The 20,144-nt window shown below is 40.8% G+C and overlaps 1 protein-coding gene across 10 annotated transcripts in view; it reads right to left on the bottom strand.

Moving 5' to 3' along the window:
* Window positions 1-20,144, bottom strand: part of ATOSA (atos homolog A) — a 47,209-nt gene that overhangs the window by 22,573 nt on the left and 4,492 nt on the right. For 2 of the 10 annotated variants that reach the window (XM_054836555.1, XM_054836563.1), the window contains exons 1-2: window positions 13,421-13,453; window positions 2,251-2,338 (exon numbers count right to left, since the gene is read on the bottom strand). The exons of 2 other annotated variants lie outside the window; for them this stretch is intronic. In XM_054836555.1, coding sequence (XP_054692530.1) covers window positions 2,251-2,302 — 52 coding nt within the window. In that variant the 5' untranslated portion in view covers window positions 2,303-2,338; window positions 13,421-13,453. Of the gene's footprint in view, window positions 1-2,250; window positions 2,339-13,420; window positions 13,613-14,095; window positions 14,223-20,144 lie in introns of those variants that run through there. 6 more of the 10 variants (XM_054836557.1, XM_054836558.1, XM_054836559.1 and 3 more) reach the window with 6 other exon arrangements.

Genomic DNA, 20,144 nt, shown 5'->3' with positions numbered 1-20,144 from the left:
GAAGTCACATGCTTCAAAAGCCTTGCAATATTAAGAGTTTAAGTATAATTTAAGCTATCAAGGGTTAAAGTTATGAGATTGTCTACTTGCTTCAAGAAACAAGCTATTAAAGTTTACTTAGATTAAAGCAAATGCAATGAACTGGTTACCTTATCTTAGGAATACTCCTACACAGATTTTTTTTTCCCCATGTTGACTCCTCTTTTAGATTCTTAGGGCTCTAGATCTTTGAGCTTGGGGACAGCCATTATGAAAACACGAGGAGATCAGCACAGTACCTCATCTTATTCTTGCTGTCTCCTGATTTTTTCCAGGGTACCAAACCAAACCACTACCCTGATGATCAAAGCCGTTCAGCTGTAGGCAGGAAATGGCAGCATCGGAACTTTACATTAGAATTGATGCATACCTAGTATTCAAAGAAAATAGAGTATAAGCTATAAAAAAATTGCAGGATCTACTTAGTTTTGTCTAGGAGAATAGGAAGAAATTCACTTGCTTTTGTGTTGTTATGCCAGTTTATAATTAGAAAAACAAAACTAAGCACCCTATCTTACAAGTAAGGGGGGATTTTTAAAAATCAAGACACAGCTACGTGGCAGCTGATGAAGTTACTCCAGAGCTCCAGAGCAATAAAATTCAATCAGTACCAATCAGGGCCAGCAGCTCCACTCCGGACTGCAGCACCACAGTAACTCCCGGTATGTGTGTCTCGCTGCCCACCTACCACACGCTTCTGCTGGATGCCTCTCTCAGCACCCAGAGCTAATCTCGAGGCAGCTTTATCGTAAGTAAAGTTACCAAAAAGACACTGGTCTTAAAATCAGACTGGAAAAAAACAAAACCTACAAATCACATTTTACTAAAACTTATTTAGCTTCAAACAGCTTAACAAGTACAGAAATAAAATCCCATTAAATTAATTTAAATCTTAAATTTCCTGCAGTAATCTCAGAAACTACCACTCTCAGAGCGTAAAATGCAGACTGTTAAACTGATCTGGGTGTTCCCATCTTGCTTCCTGCGTTTTGGCTGACATCCTATTTTGCCATCACCATGCTGCTTACTGAGTCACTTTTCTTCCAACCGTAGCTTTCTATTTTTACCTAAGCAACAACAGTTTAACCTGCTTTTTCTTTTTTGGCAAATTCTAGATCTAATATTCGCATTTTGATCAGGGAAACTGGTTTTATTTTCTCTTAACTGGATGAAGAGGAATACTTAAGAATGAATGATGTAAGCTGAAACGTTTCTTGCTTCACACAGAAATCACAAATTGTGAAGTAGGTCAATCATGATTTCATTGTCTGTATTTAGTAGAAGAGCAGCAACACCTGAAAACATGAAGTTTGAGGCTTGTTTCAAACTTCAGTTCACCAAAACTTGCAAGAGAACTCATATATTCCCAAATACAGCTGTTCCACTGCATCCTGACATAGGTAAATAAGTGCTGAAATGTCAGTGTAAAACTGTGAGATTTTCAGTGCTGCAATATTTAGCATTTTAAATAAGCCAGCTGGAGGAACAGAACATACGCTTTTTGCTGATCCCTAAACTTACTAATCTACAGAACAGGTTACAAAAGATGCTACTTGTACCGACATGCTATAACCGGACAGGTACTGAAAGCAAAGAGGACTTGTCTCAGCTAATGCCCTTACTTAAGCACACATCAATTTGTGTTTTCCTTTATATTATGGTTGCCTAAATTGTGATTTTGTTAAATGTGACTACACAAAAACCTCTGAAGTTGTATTACAATGAAACAAATACACCTATCAGGAGCAGACTAAGTAATTTCCTCAGTTTTCCATTCATTCTTCTCTAGCTTTTTACATTTTTTCCCTTGATTAGCTGATGCTCTGCCTAAATTAGATTGTTTGAACAAACTGTGTGACTGGATAAACCTATCCAAACAAAAAAACCCACCTTGACGAAGCAATAGGATTTCTAATTCTGCAACTCAAAACAATTTTTCCAGCTATTTCTATTAGCTCATACAAAAAACCAAGCAAACATCTCTTTTAGAATAAGTATGTGGCACAAAGTATAGAACAGACAGCTGTAATTGGAAGGGAATAAAGGGTTTATATGTAGCCTTCACTCTCACCATCAATACTGTGATTTACCACCCCTGTAAATATGCTGATATAAATTTTGCAGAATTATATTGAAAACAAATTACTGAAATGCTGTTTTAAATCCCACCCTAGTTCAGAGGAGTAAGCAAGGGCAATGTGGAGATCAGACCTAGGCTAGCTTCACAGTCACTGCCACCATAATGTGAAACCGCATCCAACATGCTTGGTTTGGGGAGCTGAAGGAGCCGTGTGTCACCCTAGAACAGAAAACACAGCGCACTTAAGCTTATAGAATATGTGAAGAATTCTTCCTAAGGTGTTTTCTAGAAAAGCAATTAAGCACTCATATTAAAATAAAGATTTTCCAATACGAGATTTCTAGATATATAGTCAATCTTTCCCCCCCGCCACACACACTTCCTTCACCGATGTTGATGACTGTTTCATCTTTCACCAAGGCCTCCCCGGCCAAAGGAATTGTGTTTGGAGATGAGGATGGCAGATGACCATCTCCGCTATTGTTGCACACTAATTCAAGAACCAGTTTAGCAGCAAATACATGGCTGAAGACATACAGACTGAAGGCTTTCAACTTTATGTTAGCTGTAAATACCATACTGCAGTGGCTCCATAGCCGTTGCTTTCTTTTCAAAGGAAGCCCAACATGAATTCACAATGAAAAAGCACATGTATTTGGCCAAGCCTCATCTCTTTCTGAAGGCCTATGATCCATATGACAGTTGCAACAATTGAGTACTGGGAGGTCTAATTCCATTTGGAAGCCAAGAGATCCCTCCCATTAAACAGGTTGACAGCAGCTCTGCATTAAATTCCAGCTGTGATACCATTTTTATAATACATAAAAATGCATGCCAGAAATTTTATTTGAGGCCTTAAACACAATACAATTCAGGACAACAGACATGAGTTTCCTCTTTAATTTGTTTAACAATCCAGCTTGACAAACATTCAACTATTTGTAGACTTCTGCAATACTTTATACAGAGATTGGTTTAAAGATGGAGAGCAGTAATTTGTGATAACAAATCACTCTCAGATGTTACTGAAAACAACACAGGACTGTTTGAAAATCCTACAGTAGGTATTTCAATGCTTATGAGAGCTGCCAGAGAGAGCAGCCCTCTACTTAAAACATGACATGTTTGCATCTGATGCTGACCGTATTTTTGCTAAAGTGTTACTCAGTTTATTCCTCTGTAGCTTATCATCTTCACAATATAAGCAAGTATCTTTGGAAACAGCATTCCTAGTGATGTAGGGTTACACTTGCCAAAAAATGTTGGGGTTTAAAATTTCCCCACTAACACTAAAAATTAGTCTCTGGGTATTTCATGCTTCATCTCATCACCTTAAATGTTTGTTGGTTGTGGGGTTTTTTTCCTTAGAAACTTTGACAATATGCTTTCAAGTCTTCCTGTGCTTATTTTCCTGTTAATATTGATAAAGTAACACTTCTTTTATGAGAAGGAAGGTAAAGCAGCCTTCAGCTCTTAGATTTTGAGTGAATGATTTGGAAGAATCATTAAGGGCCTGAACAAACAAAACTGTAATGGGAGCACACAAAAAGTCCTGCCGGGGAAGGCCAACTATGCTCTGCGTGAGCACAGGTTCCACTTTGGTTTATGATCACCAGCCACAAACTGGTATTCTTCTTCCCTAAGATCACTGCAAGAAAAAGAATGGTTACATCACGTGTCATTTGCTTCAGACCACAGTCAGAGCTCTTGAAAATAAACCAGTTTGAATTTGAAAAGTGCAGTGTGAAAGCAGTGACTCATTTTCGGGTGGAATCAGCAGGGATGCCGCAGCCGCTGGAGTCAGGGAAACCCCTGAAAAAAGTACCATGTTGACTTAGGGGATCACACATTATGGAAACCCTTCACTAACCACTCAGCCTTCAACACAATATTGTTGTCAAAGCAAGTTTTCTACATACTAAAACACTCAGCCTTCCACACAGTCCAAAACTTTCAACAACGAGTAGTCAAACACGCCCATCTTCACGCTACAGCCAGGTACCAAAGAAGCCCAACCAATGGGTTTTGATAGCTTCTGAAGTCAGGAACTACTGACTTTAATAAGCTAATGTAAACTTGCACAAATCAAACATTCCCAGTAATTCCTCCCTGCTTTTAATCTCTTGAAAAGTATTTTTTTTTTCAGTGTACAGAAAGATACAAGACAACTCTTTACAAAGACTACTGAGGAACCTCTTGTACATTGAAAAATCTCCTCAAAGCTACCAATCAGTATTGATTTTTAATAGATACCGCAATTTCTCAGTTTTACTGTGGTAACAAAATAACCCAAAACAGTGAGCCAGAAGAGGCTGTGGGATGGGGGTGGGCAGAAGTCTAGATGTTTTGGGGGGAAAAAAAACCACACATCTATGACCTAGCCCACTTTTTGGTGAAAGCAGTCTATTATAAGACTATTTAAAAAAAAAAAACACCAACAGAAAAACTGAGGCCTCCCACGTACATGATTAGTATGTCATTTCTTCAGGGACAAGAATTTTGATCGTCATCTAGATGGGTCACATTTGCAAAAAGTTTCAGTTTCATTACTAGCATTGCAAATTTGGTAAGAGGGCAAAAGAGGTGCTATCAGCAACTTGCCAGCGTAGCATAAGCCCTGCACCCACCCAAAAAGCAAGCGCTCTCCCTCAAGGGCACACAACACTCAATGTCAAATATTCTGTTGTCTTAGAGGAACCTATAAAAACTATAATGTTATGAATGAAAAGAAAGCCCTGAGAATGCCAGCACTGTTACCTAGGTCAGCTGATATCCCTGTTGCAGTTAACCCAAGATCCAGATAGATGAAAGTTTATTTGCTTTATTTTTAAATTCTAGAGAAGATGACAGTTTATGCAATTTTCTACAAGGCTGAAAAGACCTCATGGGCCAGGAATTAAAAATCTGCAACTCCCTGGGCAGTAATAAACTTTTAGTTCTATCCAAACCATCAGAACAGTTATTTTACATGTCTAGACCTATTTCACCTGTGCAAATACTGAATAGCTTGATGGATGCAGGTTTTGTTCCTCTGTTTTCACACAATCTGAAGAACCACCAGGATCTAGCTGAGTGACATTCATCTTGTTACAGTTCTAATTTACTCTAAGATTTAAAAAAAAAAAAAAACAGAGAAAGAAGAAAAAAATCAGACTAATGAAACTCTGGAGCATTCAGACCTTCCACACATACACATATATTGGAAAGTACCTTTTTAAGAACTGGGCCCACTTGACCACTGAAATTTCAAATAACTAGTTTGCTTATAAAATTTAAGTGTCTGCTTTCCCTCTCCCCTTCATTCAACCATCCTGCCAGGCTTGCATTGCAGCTTTGAAGGCTACCAGAAACATTCAGCCACTGGGCACCCGCGGAACAAGACAAGTTCATGACAATCCTAGATGCAAGACACTCATCCGAAGTGCCAAAATTAACACTACTAGAGCAAGAATAATAGTGGTGTATTCATAATGTATCTCTTCAAAACAATTCTCCCTCATCAAGGGAAAAAGTGAGTTCATGGATGACTGCGCCGTTGCTGGCATGGAGCGAAGACAGGCAAAAGTCTCCCTGCACAGTGCTGACCTCGAGTCACCCATCATCCCTGGCCTCCGCTCCAAGTTTATTGGTTGCACGTGTGTTTTGTAACACCCTGTACTGTGTATTCTTAGAACATACTTTCCAGAGAACCAAAGGGACAGAGCTCACTCCTCCACGACCACTTCCAACCCAATCTCAGCAGCAGCATGCTGCTCCTCAAGATAAACTAGCAGTTTATAGAATAGCAAAGGATCCAAGCTCTACGTTTGCATGCCCTAGAATCAGGTGACTTGAGTCAAGAGACAGAGTAATAAATTATTAGGAAAAACAAAACACTACACTAAAAATAGTGTACATGAGCAGCGTATGAAGAACAACAGTTTTTACCCAGTCAAAGCTCAAGGCCCTCTACAGCCTCATTTGTATTCTGTGCAAAAACAACTGACATAAGCAAAGACAGATAAACAAATAAAACTCAACTTTAGCTCCTTCTTGATAATTTGATATTTAATCAAAAGTACACAGCAGGGAAAAAAACATGGACCAGCAGAAAATATATTAATGTCCAAAGTAAATATTCACTGAAACTTAAATCAGATCACGTCAAAATTACTTTCTTTTAGGGAAAATTGTTCCAAGCTGTCTTCAGCTCAGAAATGCCAAAAAGTCACTACCTGCTACACATCAGCTACTAGCATAGGTCAGGCAACATTAAGGATTCACCCACTTGACAGGTTTAATAGATTTAATAAATTACTGTAAATGCTCAAGTTGAGCAACATGGGAAAAAAAACAAAAAAAAAGCCCCAAACATTACAGAATCCAAGTGCCCGATAGACATGCTTGTTTGGTCAACTCTTTCAGTTACCAAAAAGATTAGAGATTTTTTGTTAGAAATCAATAAAGAAAACAAAGTTCTTTACTATCAAGCGACAACAACATATTTTTGTTGGAGTAAGAGGATCTTTTTTTATGAGATAAAGAAGTGTATAAGAGTATAGTAAAAAAAAATTTAAGTTTATATATTACTTCATTGGCTATTACTATAAACAGCTGGTTTTTTGCAATCATTTATCTTCAAGAACTAATAAAAAACATATCTGAGATTTTTAGCACAGAACATTTTATTTTTACCATCTGAATTAATGACAGATCTTTAAAGGAACAGAATCTGGCTTGGGAATCCAGACAACAAGCAACCTGCCCTCTTTATCCCCAGAAAAACGCACATATTGGGTTCACTACACCCTTATTGCTGGGTTGGATCCCTAGGAAATAGCATTTGGAGAATTCCTTTCCGCGTGAGTTGGTTTCACTCTTGACTATGGAAAAACATGGTCTGAAATACTAAGATTTTCCTAGGAGATAAATTCATCCCAGTCCAAGCTGTGATGAAGGTGGAAACACACCCAGCCAGTGGGGACCTCTGACCACGTGAATACCACCTGGGCTTCAACTAGCAGATGGCAGTGCCTTATCTGCCTGCTCGGAAAGTGCCAGCGGTACCCACAGGATTTCTCATGGAATCCATCACCGAAAATGAGCGTGAAAAAGACATAGAAAAGATGATGTCACACCAGCATCCAGCCTTATGAGGAAAGTACATCTGGTTGGTGTCTAACAGGAAACCATATTTTCCTGTTGTCTCTTTTGCATCTCAAAACATCATCTTTCATAACAAGCAAATTTTTTTTTTTAAAACTTTCAAGATCTTCCATGAATTACCACCATTCCTGTTGTCTCCCACTCACTATTGCAGTAAACTTCCAGTTAGCCTCTGATCACTTTAATCACTTGTACATCCTCACCCAGTGCTGTCCTATGGTCAGGAATAACATACCTGATGCAAAATGACTCTGCTTTCCAGCTTCTCTGTTACAGTGATAAAGGCTTGTTAGCCTGTAGCTGGGAGCACAAGTTTATTGTCTTATCAGTTTTATCCCTTTGTTTCCTTACAGCCCTCTGTTGGAAGTCATCGATTTCACATAAGGTCTGAGGTGAGGATGGTCTTTTGTTCCATGCTTGTGTAATAGCCAGCAAAAAGCAATACCTGAATGTGCCTCTTAATTTGTATCAGATAATAATAATCTTCAGGTAAGAACTCCAGGAATTTATTTCCCTTCTTGTTAAGAGTAACATTATGACCTAATTATACACCCGGATGCTGAAGAATTCCTTGATCCATCTAGACAATCAAACACAGCAATATGATACACTCTGGAAATACCATTTGAGAATATAGTGGCTTGGTAGACATCTACATGAAGGACTGACTTCATTCTGTAAAGAAGTTGTAGTGTAAGACCCACAGGCATAGGTATACCTCACAAAAACAACAAGAGCTGAAGAAACTATGTGTTCTCAACAGCATTGATAAAATAGACTTACAACGGGTCATTTATGCTTTACAACAAGTGACCTGCATTCAATAAGACACAAAGGTCTTCTTCACGGTTTTCCCAGGGGACCAGATCAAAACCTGCCTCAGAAACCCTTCCCTCCAGTAGTTTCAGTGCCATGAAGCTTAGTCTATACCAACACTCCTTCAGGTGTCCTACCCTAAAGAGATATTGAACCTTCTATTTTGAACTTAACTATAGTTAGTACAGGAACTGTAGATTAACTTCACTATGAAAATAAGAAAGATAGCACTCGGAGTCCTTCTAGCATCCTGCTCATAGCAGCTAAAGGCAAGCACCTTGGCAAAAAGAGCATGGACAAAGTAGGACTGTAGCGGTATTTCTCCAGAATACTCTCCCAGTCTTTAACAACTGAACCAAAGGGGCAGAGAAGGTCCTACCCTGTCCAGTGGCAAACAGCTTCAACACCCTCCACAGCCCCCGCTACAGACCTTCAGTGTCCTACAGCAACATAGAATCACAGAATCTTTAAGGTTGGAAAAGACCTCTGGGATCATCAAGTCCAACCGTCAACCCAACACCACCAACATCCCTCTACTCCCACTGAGGAGGACAAATGTCTGGATGCAAGTGCAAGCCAGATGAAAGGCCACATCCACCCACGAGCTACAGGTTCTTCCCTGCTCCTCTGTACCATGCCCACGCCAAATACATAAAGCTTCTTACCTCCTTCTGCCCTTTCCCCCTTGCAATGCTACTCTAGTTCCAGTAGGTAATTTTCATGTTAAGTTAAATGAAAAGGATTCAGAACTAATACTTTAACTGACAGACATTTTAAAGTATACAATACTTCAGACATCTTTCAGAAAGATCTTATAGGAACTAAAATACGCAAGGCCTCTAGGAATTCATGTCCACATCCTCTTAGTTTACGTTTTCTCTTCCAGCCGGTCTGCTTTGCCTTTTAAAAATTATTTTAAAGCCATAAAACCAACAAGTTATCTTCAGTTTCATAAACTTTGCTAAAACTGGAGAGAAAAAAGTGTTAGTTGCCATGGCAGCAGTGAGGAGTCTCTGGGTTAGGATGCAGAGAACTTCTCTTGTTCTGTCTGATCATTTGCATCAGAAGTTCAGCCATCTGTTATTAACTATTTAACAACAGTCTTGCTTGTTAGTGCTGGTGCTTGCTATTTAAGTTTGCAGAATCTAACTTCCCACCTTCACCCCTTTTGTAAAGCTCCTAATTAACATGGAAATCCATCTGAGGGCTCAGCAATCTTTCAGGTAGGATGACCACCGTTACTAAAATTTGGTCAATATTCTCCTTTCTCACCAAGGAAGAAGCATACACTTACACAGACACCATCATAAAGCAGCAGCTTTATTGTTAGAGATATCAATTTGAAAACAGTTTCATCAGGCAGTAGATGATGTGTCTGCACTGCAAGACAGGCTATATCCCTCCCATTTAAGCATACTCCACTGTAAGTTATACTCCGAGGTTCCGCAGCATCCCTCAATCTTCTATATCCCGTCTTCTCAATATCGCAGAAGAAAACAGTTTTGTAATTTTATTTCAGAGTTTGAACAGCATAGACTCAACTACGTGTTACTAGCAAGGAAATACTGCCTTGTATCCTCCAAGAGAATCTGAAATACATTTGTCTACTAGCTGTATACATTAAGAAAACAAAAACTTAGTTCTCACATTTCCAAGCTTAGAATTTTGGAGTTAAAAATCTTTTACCTTATCTTGACTTCAGTATCTTCATCCAAATCTGTATGACCTAAAGCAAAATACTGACTCTTTCTGAATCTAGTCCTAGGAAAGCAGGCCAGTCTTGTCGCTCCTCACTCATCATGCTTTCAGAAGAAAGTAGGAGGCTATACAATAACAAAAGGGGAACAACGTGACTGTTTCTTTTATTATTCCTAAAACTACTTCACCAAAAAAAAAAAATCAGTACTACTAGCAGCAAGTAAGAGGCCTTCAGCAGGAAGTCCTTGTTTCAGTCATTTAACACCTTAAACACTGCATCACATATGCTAAAAGCACTCTGTTCATAGGTACAGCCAGTAAAGCTCAGATCCTCCGAACTCATAAAGTGAAAGAAAAATCTGAAAAGTACTTATGTCGGAATATGGAAAGAGAGCTGCAGAGCATCAGAAGACTAATTCACACATCCAAATAACAAGACAGTATTTTCCAGGCTAGTCTTTCATTCAGATGACAAGCAGACCAGCAGCCTGTTATACACACCAGCAATCTCAGCGTGGCAGGACCTGGTGCAGAGACAGCACTGGCTAAGATGCCTTCTCAGATTCTACAAAGATGAGAGATTTGGTAGATACAACCACACACATCATAGCCTAGATCCGATGGTTTATTAGAGACCCATGTGATGCTGTATCAAAACAAGACCTCAGAGTTTCATTACTTCTGGTTCCAATGAGAATGATGCAACTGAACAGTCTAGAAGTGTGTGAAAAGGTTTTTCTTTCACCGTGTTCAGGAAAAGTCTCCATTACAGATATTCAACTTCACATGTGAAGGCTGTGTGAATTACATCCAGGGCAGCTTTCTGACTATCAAACCACATCAACTCCAGAGACTTGGTTCAGCTCCAAGAAGCTATGCTAACACTGATGGTATACCTAACTAAGCCCAAAGACAAATACAGTCACACTGGGGAAGAACTGTCAAGCACATTTTCTACCTATATGTGAGGCACCCAGTAATGCCACTGAGCTGCCTTTTTTTATTATTTCCCCAGAATAACTGAAAAACAAGAAAATGAGAAACAAACCAAACAGTGCATTTGCACTGTTAATAATAAAGTTTTTAAAGAATATTCACAAGGAGAAGACATAGAAACACTCAAGGATTTTATTTTGATGGACAACACATTAAACATTAGATATATAGTACGCAGGTTAAGTAGGAGCTGATACTCTTATAACTTTATTACAACATCATGTCAGTTAGAAATCACACCTACAAGCTGGAAACCTCTGCAGCACTGCTGCTAGAACAGAACTAGCTATCAGAGTACTTAAAAAAGCACACAGAAAAAAGCATAGGACTTGTCAGGAAGTGTCCTCAAGTGAGGAATGTAGATTAAGAATCCCATTATTTTATCTGAAATAAAGACAGACAAAATAAAAGGCTCAGAGCAAACTATTTTCATGACATCTGACCTCTTCTACTGCAGTTTCTTTCTGTATTCATCTTCTCTTTGTGCTTTCCTACTTCATCTCTCAAAACTTTGATGTTACAACCTGTTCATTGTCATCTAAGTGGTGGGTAATTTATCTTGTGGAACTTTGTCAGAACATGTTTGACCACCCAAAATCTTCCTCCTAGCTAGTGAGGCTACCTCCAGCTTCAGTAGGTTTGTTTCAGTATTTGCAGTCCAGATTATTTAGAGGGTGGGGTGGAGGGAAAGGAACAAGGCTAGCAGGCCAAAGGCAGAGACTGTACTTTGTCAGAAATGCAAGGAGCTCTGAAAGAACGGAGATGAAATTCATGATGGTAGAGCAGCATGGAGCTCCTTGGGTAACTTTTCCATTGCTATTAACCTTCACCTACAAGGCCTGCCCTTAAGTGGTTAAACAGTAACCTGCAAAAGTAAAAAAGTTACAAAAGAGACAATACATGCTTCTCATTTAAAAAATTTCTGGGAGAATGGCCAGGCCCATAAAATTATTTTTAAACTTTATTTGGGAGGATAAATGAGGACATTACAACTCTCAAGCTGTGTAAAAGACTGCTCATTTTAAAATGGACACCAGGGCCTACTATGGAATTTTGAATGCATAAAACATTTTTGATAGTTTTAGAATTGAACTGTGTCACACAGCACAATTCAGCTATTTACAAGTTTCCACACTGAAAGTCATCTTATTAAGCTTTAACAGTCTTCTGGTACTCAAAAGAATAAAATGTTACATAGGGTCAAAATTTAAAGGCTTAACAGAATTTCAGCCAAGAATTTAGTTTGCCTCCCTCTCTCCTAATATATGGTAATTTTCTACATAGCAAAATCACAGACATTAAATTAATCCATTTAAAAGTTAATATATGCAATTATGAAATGTCACTTTGTCCTCTCAAAAATTCCTTACTACTTTATAAAGCAATACTTCAGTGATTCAAAATCCCTATTCCCACACAAACAACAAGAGTACACTAGTGGAATTGTTCCTCCTTCTGTATCGGGAGGTGAACATCTAACATCAGCAGGCTCAGTTAAGCTAAAGCTCCGGTACCTTTCAGAGGAATACCAACAAGCTCTAGACCCAGGATGAAAATATATGCAAGCACTTGGTTGGAACAACATCTGCATTTTGAGAGAACAGGTTTGCATAAAAAGGAATGGATAATCCCCATCCCCAATTCAGCACTGAGTTCAGTACGCTATTTAATTAGCTTTAAACATAGCATACAGCTGAAGAACCAGTAAGTTGCTAATTAAAAATACGTATTTTTAGTTGCCCCCAAAGCTGACATATTTGCATCAGCTTCATTTGCCCCAAGACAAACAAGTAGTGGCAGAGGGTTGATAATGCTTTCATGCATTGTTTCTAGCAGAAATCAAAATACCATAATAGTTTCCTCCTGCTGGAGAAGAAAAAAAAAAAGAGAGAGAGAAACTTGACCTACATAACAAGGCACAGAAGAAACTCAGTTAGGCTTCAGGGTGTTTTTGGGAGGGGGAGAGGGTTTTTTTTTCCTCCATAACAATGAAGAGTCAAGCAGTTACATATGGCTACACTAACTACAACTGTTAGGAGATTTGACATTTAACTAGATGTCTCACTTTTAAGGCTTAAAAATATCCCCCTCCTGTTCCAGGCCATTTAATACCCCTGCCCTAACAATGTAATGAATTAACAGAGTTAATTTTTAGGCTGTCCATTACCTTCCTTTAAAGGGAGGCTGAAAGAAAAGACCTCACAAAAATCCAGCCTTGCATAGGCTCAGTACACGGAACGAAAGGAAGAACATATGGTGAAACTGTTTGTTTTTTTAAAGGAACTATTTACAGACTAAGTACAGCACATTTCCTCAGCTCAGCCGGAGAGGCAAACTTTAGTATAGCCGGATTTTAAGTCACCCTTCACAGAAAAACACCAACGAAAGTCGCAGATTACTCTTACGGTTACACAGTTTGAACTCGTTTCAAGCCCGGTGCTACCGGCCTCCAAGCCTCCCCACCGCCGCCCCTCCCCGCACCCTCCTCCCGGAGGCCCCGAACCCCTCTTTAAATGATCTCCTCAGCCACATACTCCAAGGACACCCTAGGTCTGGGAGAGCGGGCGCTGCAGCCAGGTCCCGCACCAGGCTGCCCGGCGCAGCCAGCCAAGCCCGGGGGGGTCCCGGTTCCCTGCCGGTACACACCTTCTCCGCGCGGCCCTGTGCTCCCGCAGCGAGCCCCGCCGGCGCGCCGGCGCGGGTGGGTGCCCACGGCATCTTCCACAAAGGAGGCAGAGTAGGGGCGCGCATAGCAACAGGGCCGGGCGCCGATTGGCCCCGCCGGGCGAGCGCCGGCCTCCTCGGCGGCACGGCCCGGCCCGGCCTCCCCCCGCCCCCGGCCGGCTCCACCGCCCTGCCGGGGCAGGTGAACGGGGCGGGCGGGGGAAAAAAAACCCACAGCAGCGGCAACCGCGACAGTTGGTACTAAAGCGCTACTGGTAACAAAAAAAAAAAAGAGCGTTACTACCGCGCGTGCCCCTGCCTAGGGAACAGGCTGCGCGGAAATGCCGACACGCGTGGGAGGGCGGGGAGTGCCGGGCACCCACCGCCCTGCCCCTCCGCAGCCCCGCGGGGGCAAGCGCTGAGCCGGCGGGAGCCGCCGACACCCCCGGACTGACACTCGGTCCCGATTCCCGCTCGCAGGGGGATGTGAAAGGCACCGAAGGCCCGGGTCTGCCGCCTCCGGCAGCAGCAGGGCGCGGAGCCTGCGGGAGGAGAACACGGGCGGCGCAGGGCGCACACCGGCGCGTTGCGACCGGCACCGGCAAGAAACCGAAGCTCAGAGCAGCCTCCGAGTATAAGCGCGTAGTGCCAACGTACCGAATGTTCACAGACAGCGCCAGTTTTGAAGACTCAGCCCCGAGTAGCGGTGTACGTGAGGTGATGAATATTTACATCTGGAGTGGAAAAAGACGACAGCCCCAGCCAGCACAAGCTAACTTCCCACGGCACTTTTTCCATTGCTCCGCTCAGGCCACTCGGAAGCGGCTCAGCTGCCTCATCCCTCCAACCCTTACAGCACACGCAGTGCAGAGGGATGGGAAGTCCCATTGCTACCTCTCCTTGCATTACTGCAGGCCTTAAACCCACTGAGCTCCCTACTTCAGGTTTTTTTATGACTCCTTCCTCAATTTTTTAGCAGGAACTTTCGGGCCTAATTTATTAAGTTGTTGCAAGAGAGTAGACTCAAAACTGCACGTATTATTCTAGGTGCAGCCTAAACATGTTTTCCACATTAAACAATTTCATCTGGTTCCTACCTATTTACAAGAACTAAAGTCAGATGACATTCATCATATTAACATAATCAGCACATTAAAAAAAATCTTACTCTCAAGCCTAACCATGTCACAAAACAGGAATAAACCTCTTGTTCTGGAATTAGATGCCATGAAACTATGAGAAGTCCAGATCAAACCAGTCTTCACAACCATTCAAAATCCAGTAGCGCTCACTAACCCATTCAAGAGCATCGAAAACATGCTACTTCACAGAACAACTTTTCCACACTCACATTTTATATACCAGTATCATTTAGCTGTGGTCGTGAGAAAACATAGCCTATACCAGATTTTTAAGTAGGCATTTTATCCAAGGAAAGCTATGCACCTTTTAGTAGTTGGCCCATTTAAAGATTGCAAATACAGATAGCGCCTTACAGAAAGTTATACACAAAACATACCATTTCATTAGTCACTGACATTCAAGTTTCCTGTATATTTTATCTCAGTTTGCTTTCCAAGTATTTTTCTTTCATGGAACATTTACTTCTACAAAAACACCATAGTTTACATAGTTTTCTGAAAAAGCAGTTTCAAGTTTTCTTAATCAAGCAACCACCTTGCCTTTGAAAAAAGTACTCAGATTATTTTCTATGAAACAGTTATTCAATATCTATGGGAGGAACGGGAGGGGTAAGAGGGATATTTATCACACTAGTAAACACAGTATGTTTAAAAGTTTTGCTAAAAAGAGGCAGAAGCAACAACCCTGACTCAAGTTTCACGGGGCCGGCGGCTGCAGTACTCAAGAGCCACCAGTTGTTTTTACAGGCCAGCTAGCAATGTTTTAGTGAGGAGCAGCTGCCTCCAGAAGACAGGCATACCTACCCACCATAATGCTCCTCAACAGTCTCCCCACATGGGGCTACTGGAATGCAGCCACAAAGATCCTTTTCACTCCTGATATTCTTCAAATACAGTAAAAGTAGGACAGCATGTTGACACTCCAGCTTTTAAGCTTACTGTCCTAAGCTAGCTGTAGATATACACGAGCTCTGTGTGTATTTGTGGAAGAACACCCCAGAAATGGATGCATCTGGCCTAATAAAATGCTAAATTTAGAAATTATAATATCAGAAATTCCACCAAACAAAACCCACCTTGAACCATGTTACTCATTTATGGGTTTGATATTATATTCTTCCACAAATTCCAGCAGAGACACAAGATACATATGATAACAGGACATTGCTAGTGTGACTGAACATAAAAGAATATAGTAGCACACAGGGATATACATAGGACTTTACCCTAAGCTGCATATTCCACCATCATAAAGTAGCTGCACTTAAAATACTACTAATACCCTCACGGTTTTAATACTGTGCAAAATGACTAGTAATAAGCAAGATAGACTGTGTTTTAACCCGCCTTCTGCCACAAACAGGATAACACTTATTAAAATGAAAAAAGATGAGATCTTGATAAGAACAGGTTTTATCCCAACACAAACTTTAGGAATAAGCAGTCCTACACATTTCTCAAAGCAGGAAATCACAGCAGAGTATGGTTCATCGCAGTATCAAGTCAACTACGCATCGATTCAGCAGCACTTGCCAGTAGACATAATTGGCATCATCCCTACATTACAAAAAACACCCAACTTCAGCCTTTGGAGGGCCAAGGCACAGGATGTCTAGTAACGAGTTAGTTTAGAAAAACACTCCAGTTCGATACCAGCCCCGCCTTGTGCAGGAAAATCGAGGTGTGCACATGACCCCTAAGGAACAAAGCATAAATGACTTCATGGCACCTTATATTTACACAGCCTAGTTATAGAGACAAGCTAAAACAAAAGCACACTTCTACCAACACATCCCTTGCTTGAAACAATCATTTTGAATTGAGCTATTAATTTGCAGAATATAAAAACACTAAGTAATCAGTGAGCAGTCATCGCAGACATTTACTCAGCTATTACTCCTAACCACCCTCTCTGCCCCTCCAAGCCTGCAGACAAGGCTTTCTGTCAAACTTGCTGACCTGCCTGAAAGCATGATTTGAGCCACGGTTTGTCTCACATTGTTGGGCTAGTGCCTTGGCAGGGAACCAAGGAGAACAACACCTGGCAGGGGAGAAGGGCTTCCCACCACTCTGAAAAAAAGAGCATGTTGGCCACAGCAGCTCTTCCTGCACCTCTCTTGACCTTCAGGGGAAACGACCACCCACGGGGACACCACCCCGCCACCTCCCATGGTGGTACTGACTGTACTAATACTCACCATTCTCAACTTTCTGGTGAAGTTCTCCCTCTGCCCTGCCCTCCCTCATTATACTTAACAACACGATGATACTTGCACAGCACCCTGAGAAAGAAGCTTAATTTATTGCAGTGCAGAGAAGTGTGAAACATGCCCTGGAAATCCCAAAGGCTCATCAGCGGGCAAAAGGAATCCCTGCACGCACAGCACCACTAAGAGGTTAAACTAGCGTAAGCAGTCACCTGCTGGTAGTCTCACTAAAGAAGTTCACAATCCAAAATGGATTTACTTACCAACCTGGTTCCCAGGGATCTTAACGGAAGAAAAAAAAAAAAAATCACTAACTTCACAGGATACACAATGTAAAACAGATGGCATGGCACAAGTGCAACCAGAGAATCCTTATTTCAGAAACATTCCCTTTTTTAGTATACCTCAGAAGAAAGTCCAAATTGTTGTTCCCTAGGAACAAAAAAAGTCACACTTAGCAATGGGTTTGGGAAACATGCTGACCACTGCTAAGAGAAAAGTATAAATGCCCCATGGTTACTGGGCACTACATACCTGGACAGAAAGATTGGATGCCTTCCCAGAAAGTGGAAAACAGTCAAATCAAAATTAATGTGTATGGGAGGAGCTGAAGAACTCCTTTTACTGCTCTTAAAGAGACAAAGTTGTCCAGAAGACTTCTCAGTAAGGCTGTTTTGTTATTCATAATAAAGGTTCTTCCATTGAGAACACCCATGGAAGCGTCAGTAGCATTTCACATATGTGAGTGCTTCCTTCCCTGTGTGTTCATCCGCCTCCATTGATTCAGGCACAGCTCTTCTCTCCAAATTATCCCCAAGAACGTCCTCATACTATCCCATTACACCTTTGCATTTTGAGTCAACGTAATGTAGTAATAGCATCCCAGATAGCAACTTTAAATAGCTTCGGTCCCAAGTCTAACATTAACAGTTAATGCAAAAACCACTAGTGAAAAGAACTAGTCAGGCCCATTTAACAAGGAAGAAAACATATTAAGACAAGCAAGTTACCTATAAACATTTGATTTGGTCAGAATAACAATGAATTTTTAAGAACAGCTGGAGAACTTTCATTACTGTCCTACAACTCAAAATTATACTGTTAACAAGTAACCTTTATAAAAATAACTCTTCCGATCTTGGTACAGTTATGCATGCAGATCAAGCGTAACCGCACATGGCTAGTCATCCCACCCTGTGCACCCAACAAGCAGAAAAAGGAATATGTAACAAATGGAAAGTCTTCCAAAGTCCAACTAACTACCCAAATCCAAGACGTACTCTTCTGTATTTGCATTGACCTGGGTTTATAGACATCCTTAACTGCCAACTTATACACAAACTTTTTGTACTCGGTAGTACAGAGGTAACCATGCAATTGTACATGCACTTCTGAACCAATTTAAACTTAAAAACTGGCTTCTGTCTAAACATGAAATACAAATTACCCGCAAAGACTGAACAGTTTACTACCACCTTGAAAGACAATGATGTGAGACACCTTCAAAAATCTGGAAAACATTGTAAACCAAGTATCACATCAGAATGGAGAAAGACATTATTATAGCTATAATTACAGTTAAAATGCAAGACCTTATTGACTAAAAGAACAGCTAGTAACTGCTGGACCGTTACCCTAAACTTGCTGCTGATAGGACAAAAGGCTATGGCTATTTCACCACCATTTAATAGTTGCTATTTGTAGACATTTGTCTAAATAACAAAAGAAACATTTTGTAAACAGTGAAGTAGACAGAGCAAGTTCTTTTAACAAATGTCATGTAGCTGGTTTGTTCCCCTCAGTTACTCTGTTTTCACAGAAGATTTCTAATTTTAATAAGCAGAATTTCATTTGGCAACAAACTCACATCTCATGAGAATCTGTATTTATAAATGTTAGCTTATTTTTAAAAACATTTAGAAGCTGGCAGACCTCAGATCCAATAATAGTTTCAATGCTGCCCTAAGTCCAATCTAATAGCTTCAGCCCAGGGATGTGACCTGGCATGCCAAAGCTTCTCACTTCAGTGAGTGACGAATACAGCCAGAAGGATCAGTTATATAGCCCAAGCCTATGGACTTGGCATATCCACAAGCCCCAAAATATCCACCTAAATGCCACTCCAGTAGCATCTGTTTTAGCAACAGGAGCCCCTCTGAAGGAAGCTAGTATGGACAACACCAACCAACCAAAAACAAAACGGCAAAGTTGTTACTAGCATGGTTTGTTCTCTCTGAGGAACAGGCATGCAGTGCAGAACTCTCACTGTTGAATAGGGATAAGAGCACTCTTCCAACCCAAGAGCTACTTCTGCGAGGGGAGGACTTGCCTCACTGTAAACATCTAGGTATGTGGTGCAGAATAGGTAGGAAAACTTATTAACATAATACAGGTATTTCAACCCAAAACTTAACATTTTCCAATTCTACAAATGAATATCCTTAGATTTATTTTGGAAAAAAAAAGTACCTAAAAGCTAAGAATTCTTCTAAGTTAAATTTTTGTGGTAGAAATTTAATAGAAGAGCATATATCCCATTTTCTTGGGTGCAAGGACAGAGTTGCATTGAAAGAATCTAGACTCTACCCTCAATTAAAAAAAAAAAAAGGCTTATATTCCTGTTCACTCATCCTTATCCACTGCATCTATATATTATGTGTTATCAGGACAAATCTGCTCTCCCCAAAGATTAGGGCTAGATTGCTTCATGCCTTATAAATGGAATCTGAGTGCAATATCCTGACCACCTGTCAGTTTCGTCAGGTTTTTTATCCTAAACAGTTTTAGATTTTCCTTCTCATAAAGAATAAACTGTTCTGATTTGAAAGTAATCCACATAGGAAAAGCAGACACCCCCCACCCTTTCCTGCCCATCAGAGCTAGCCTCCCTCGCCACACGCAGCCTCTCGCACGTGCCACTGTGTGGTGGAGCGTGTTCACCAGCACGGCTTCCTCCCGGGCCAGGGAGCAGCGTCACCTCCATCCAGCTCATTATCACCCAACCTGCACTTACCTGTGGCAACCGAGCCCGAAGCATTGCCCAAATGCTTTTGGAGTGACAGCTCCACTAAGCAGGAAGCACCTCATTTCCAGTTTATTACTTTGTTTACTGGCTACATCGTTCTACCACGGAACAGTTTAAGCGCTTCGTGACATTTCGCTGAGAAGATATTATAAAATTAAAGTGTCTGTATCACAGTGCAATATTGGACACTAAAACACCACTCATCCTTTTTCAAAAGAGATTTTCACTTCCTGATCTGCACACTCTGTGGCACATTATCTTCACTAAAAAAAATTTCCACAAAATCTTTCACAGAGTTAATATAAGCCATAAAAATAAATCTTGTTTTCAAA

The sequence above is a fragment of the Grus americana genome, chromosome 10, assembly GCF_028858705.1.
Source record: "Grus americana isolate bGruAme1 chromosome 10, bGruAme1.mat, whole genome shotgun sequence".
Classification (NCBI taxonomy): Eukaryota; Metazoa; Chordata; class Aves; order Gruiformes; family Gruidae; genus Grus; species Grus americana.
Note: the sequence above shows the minus strand (reverse complement) of the source record. Positions and strands in the feature narration are given on the sequence as shown.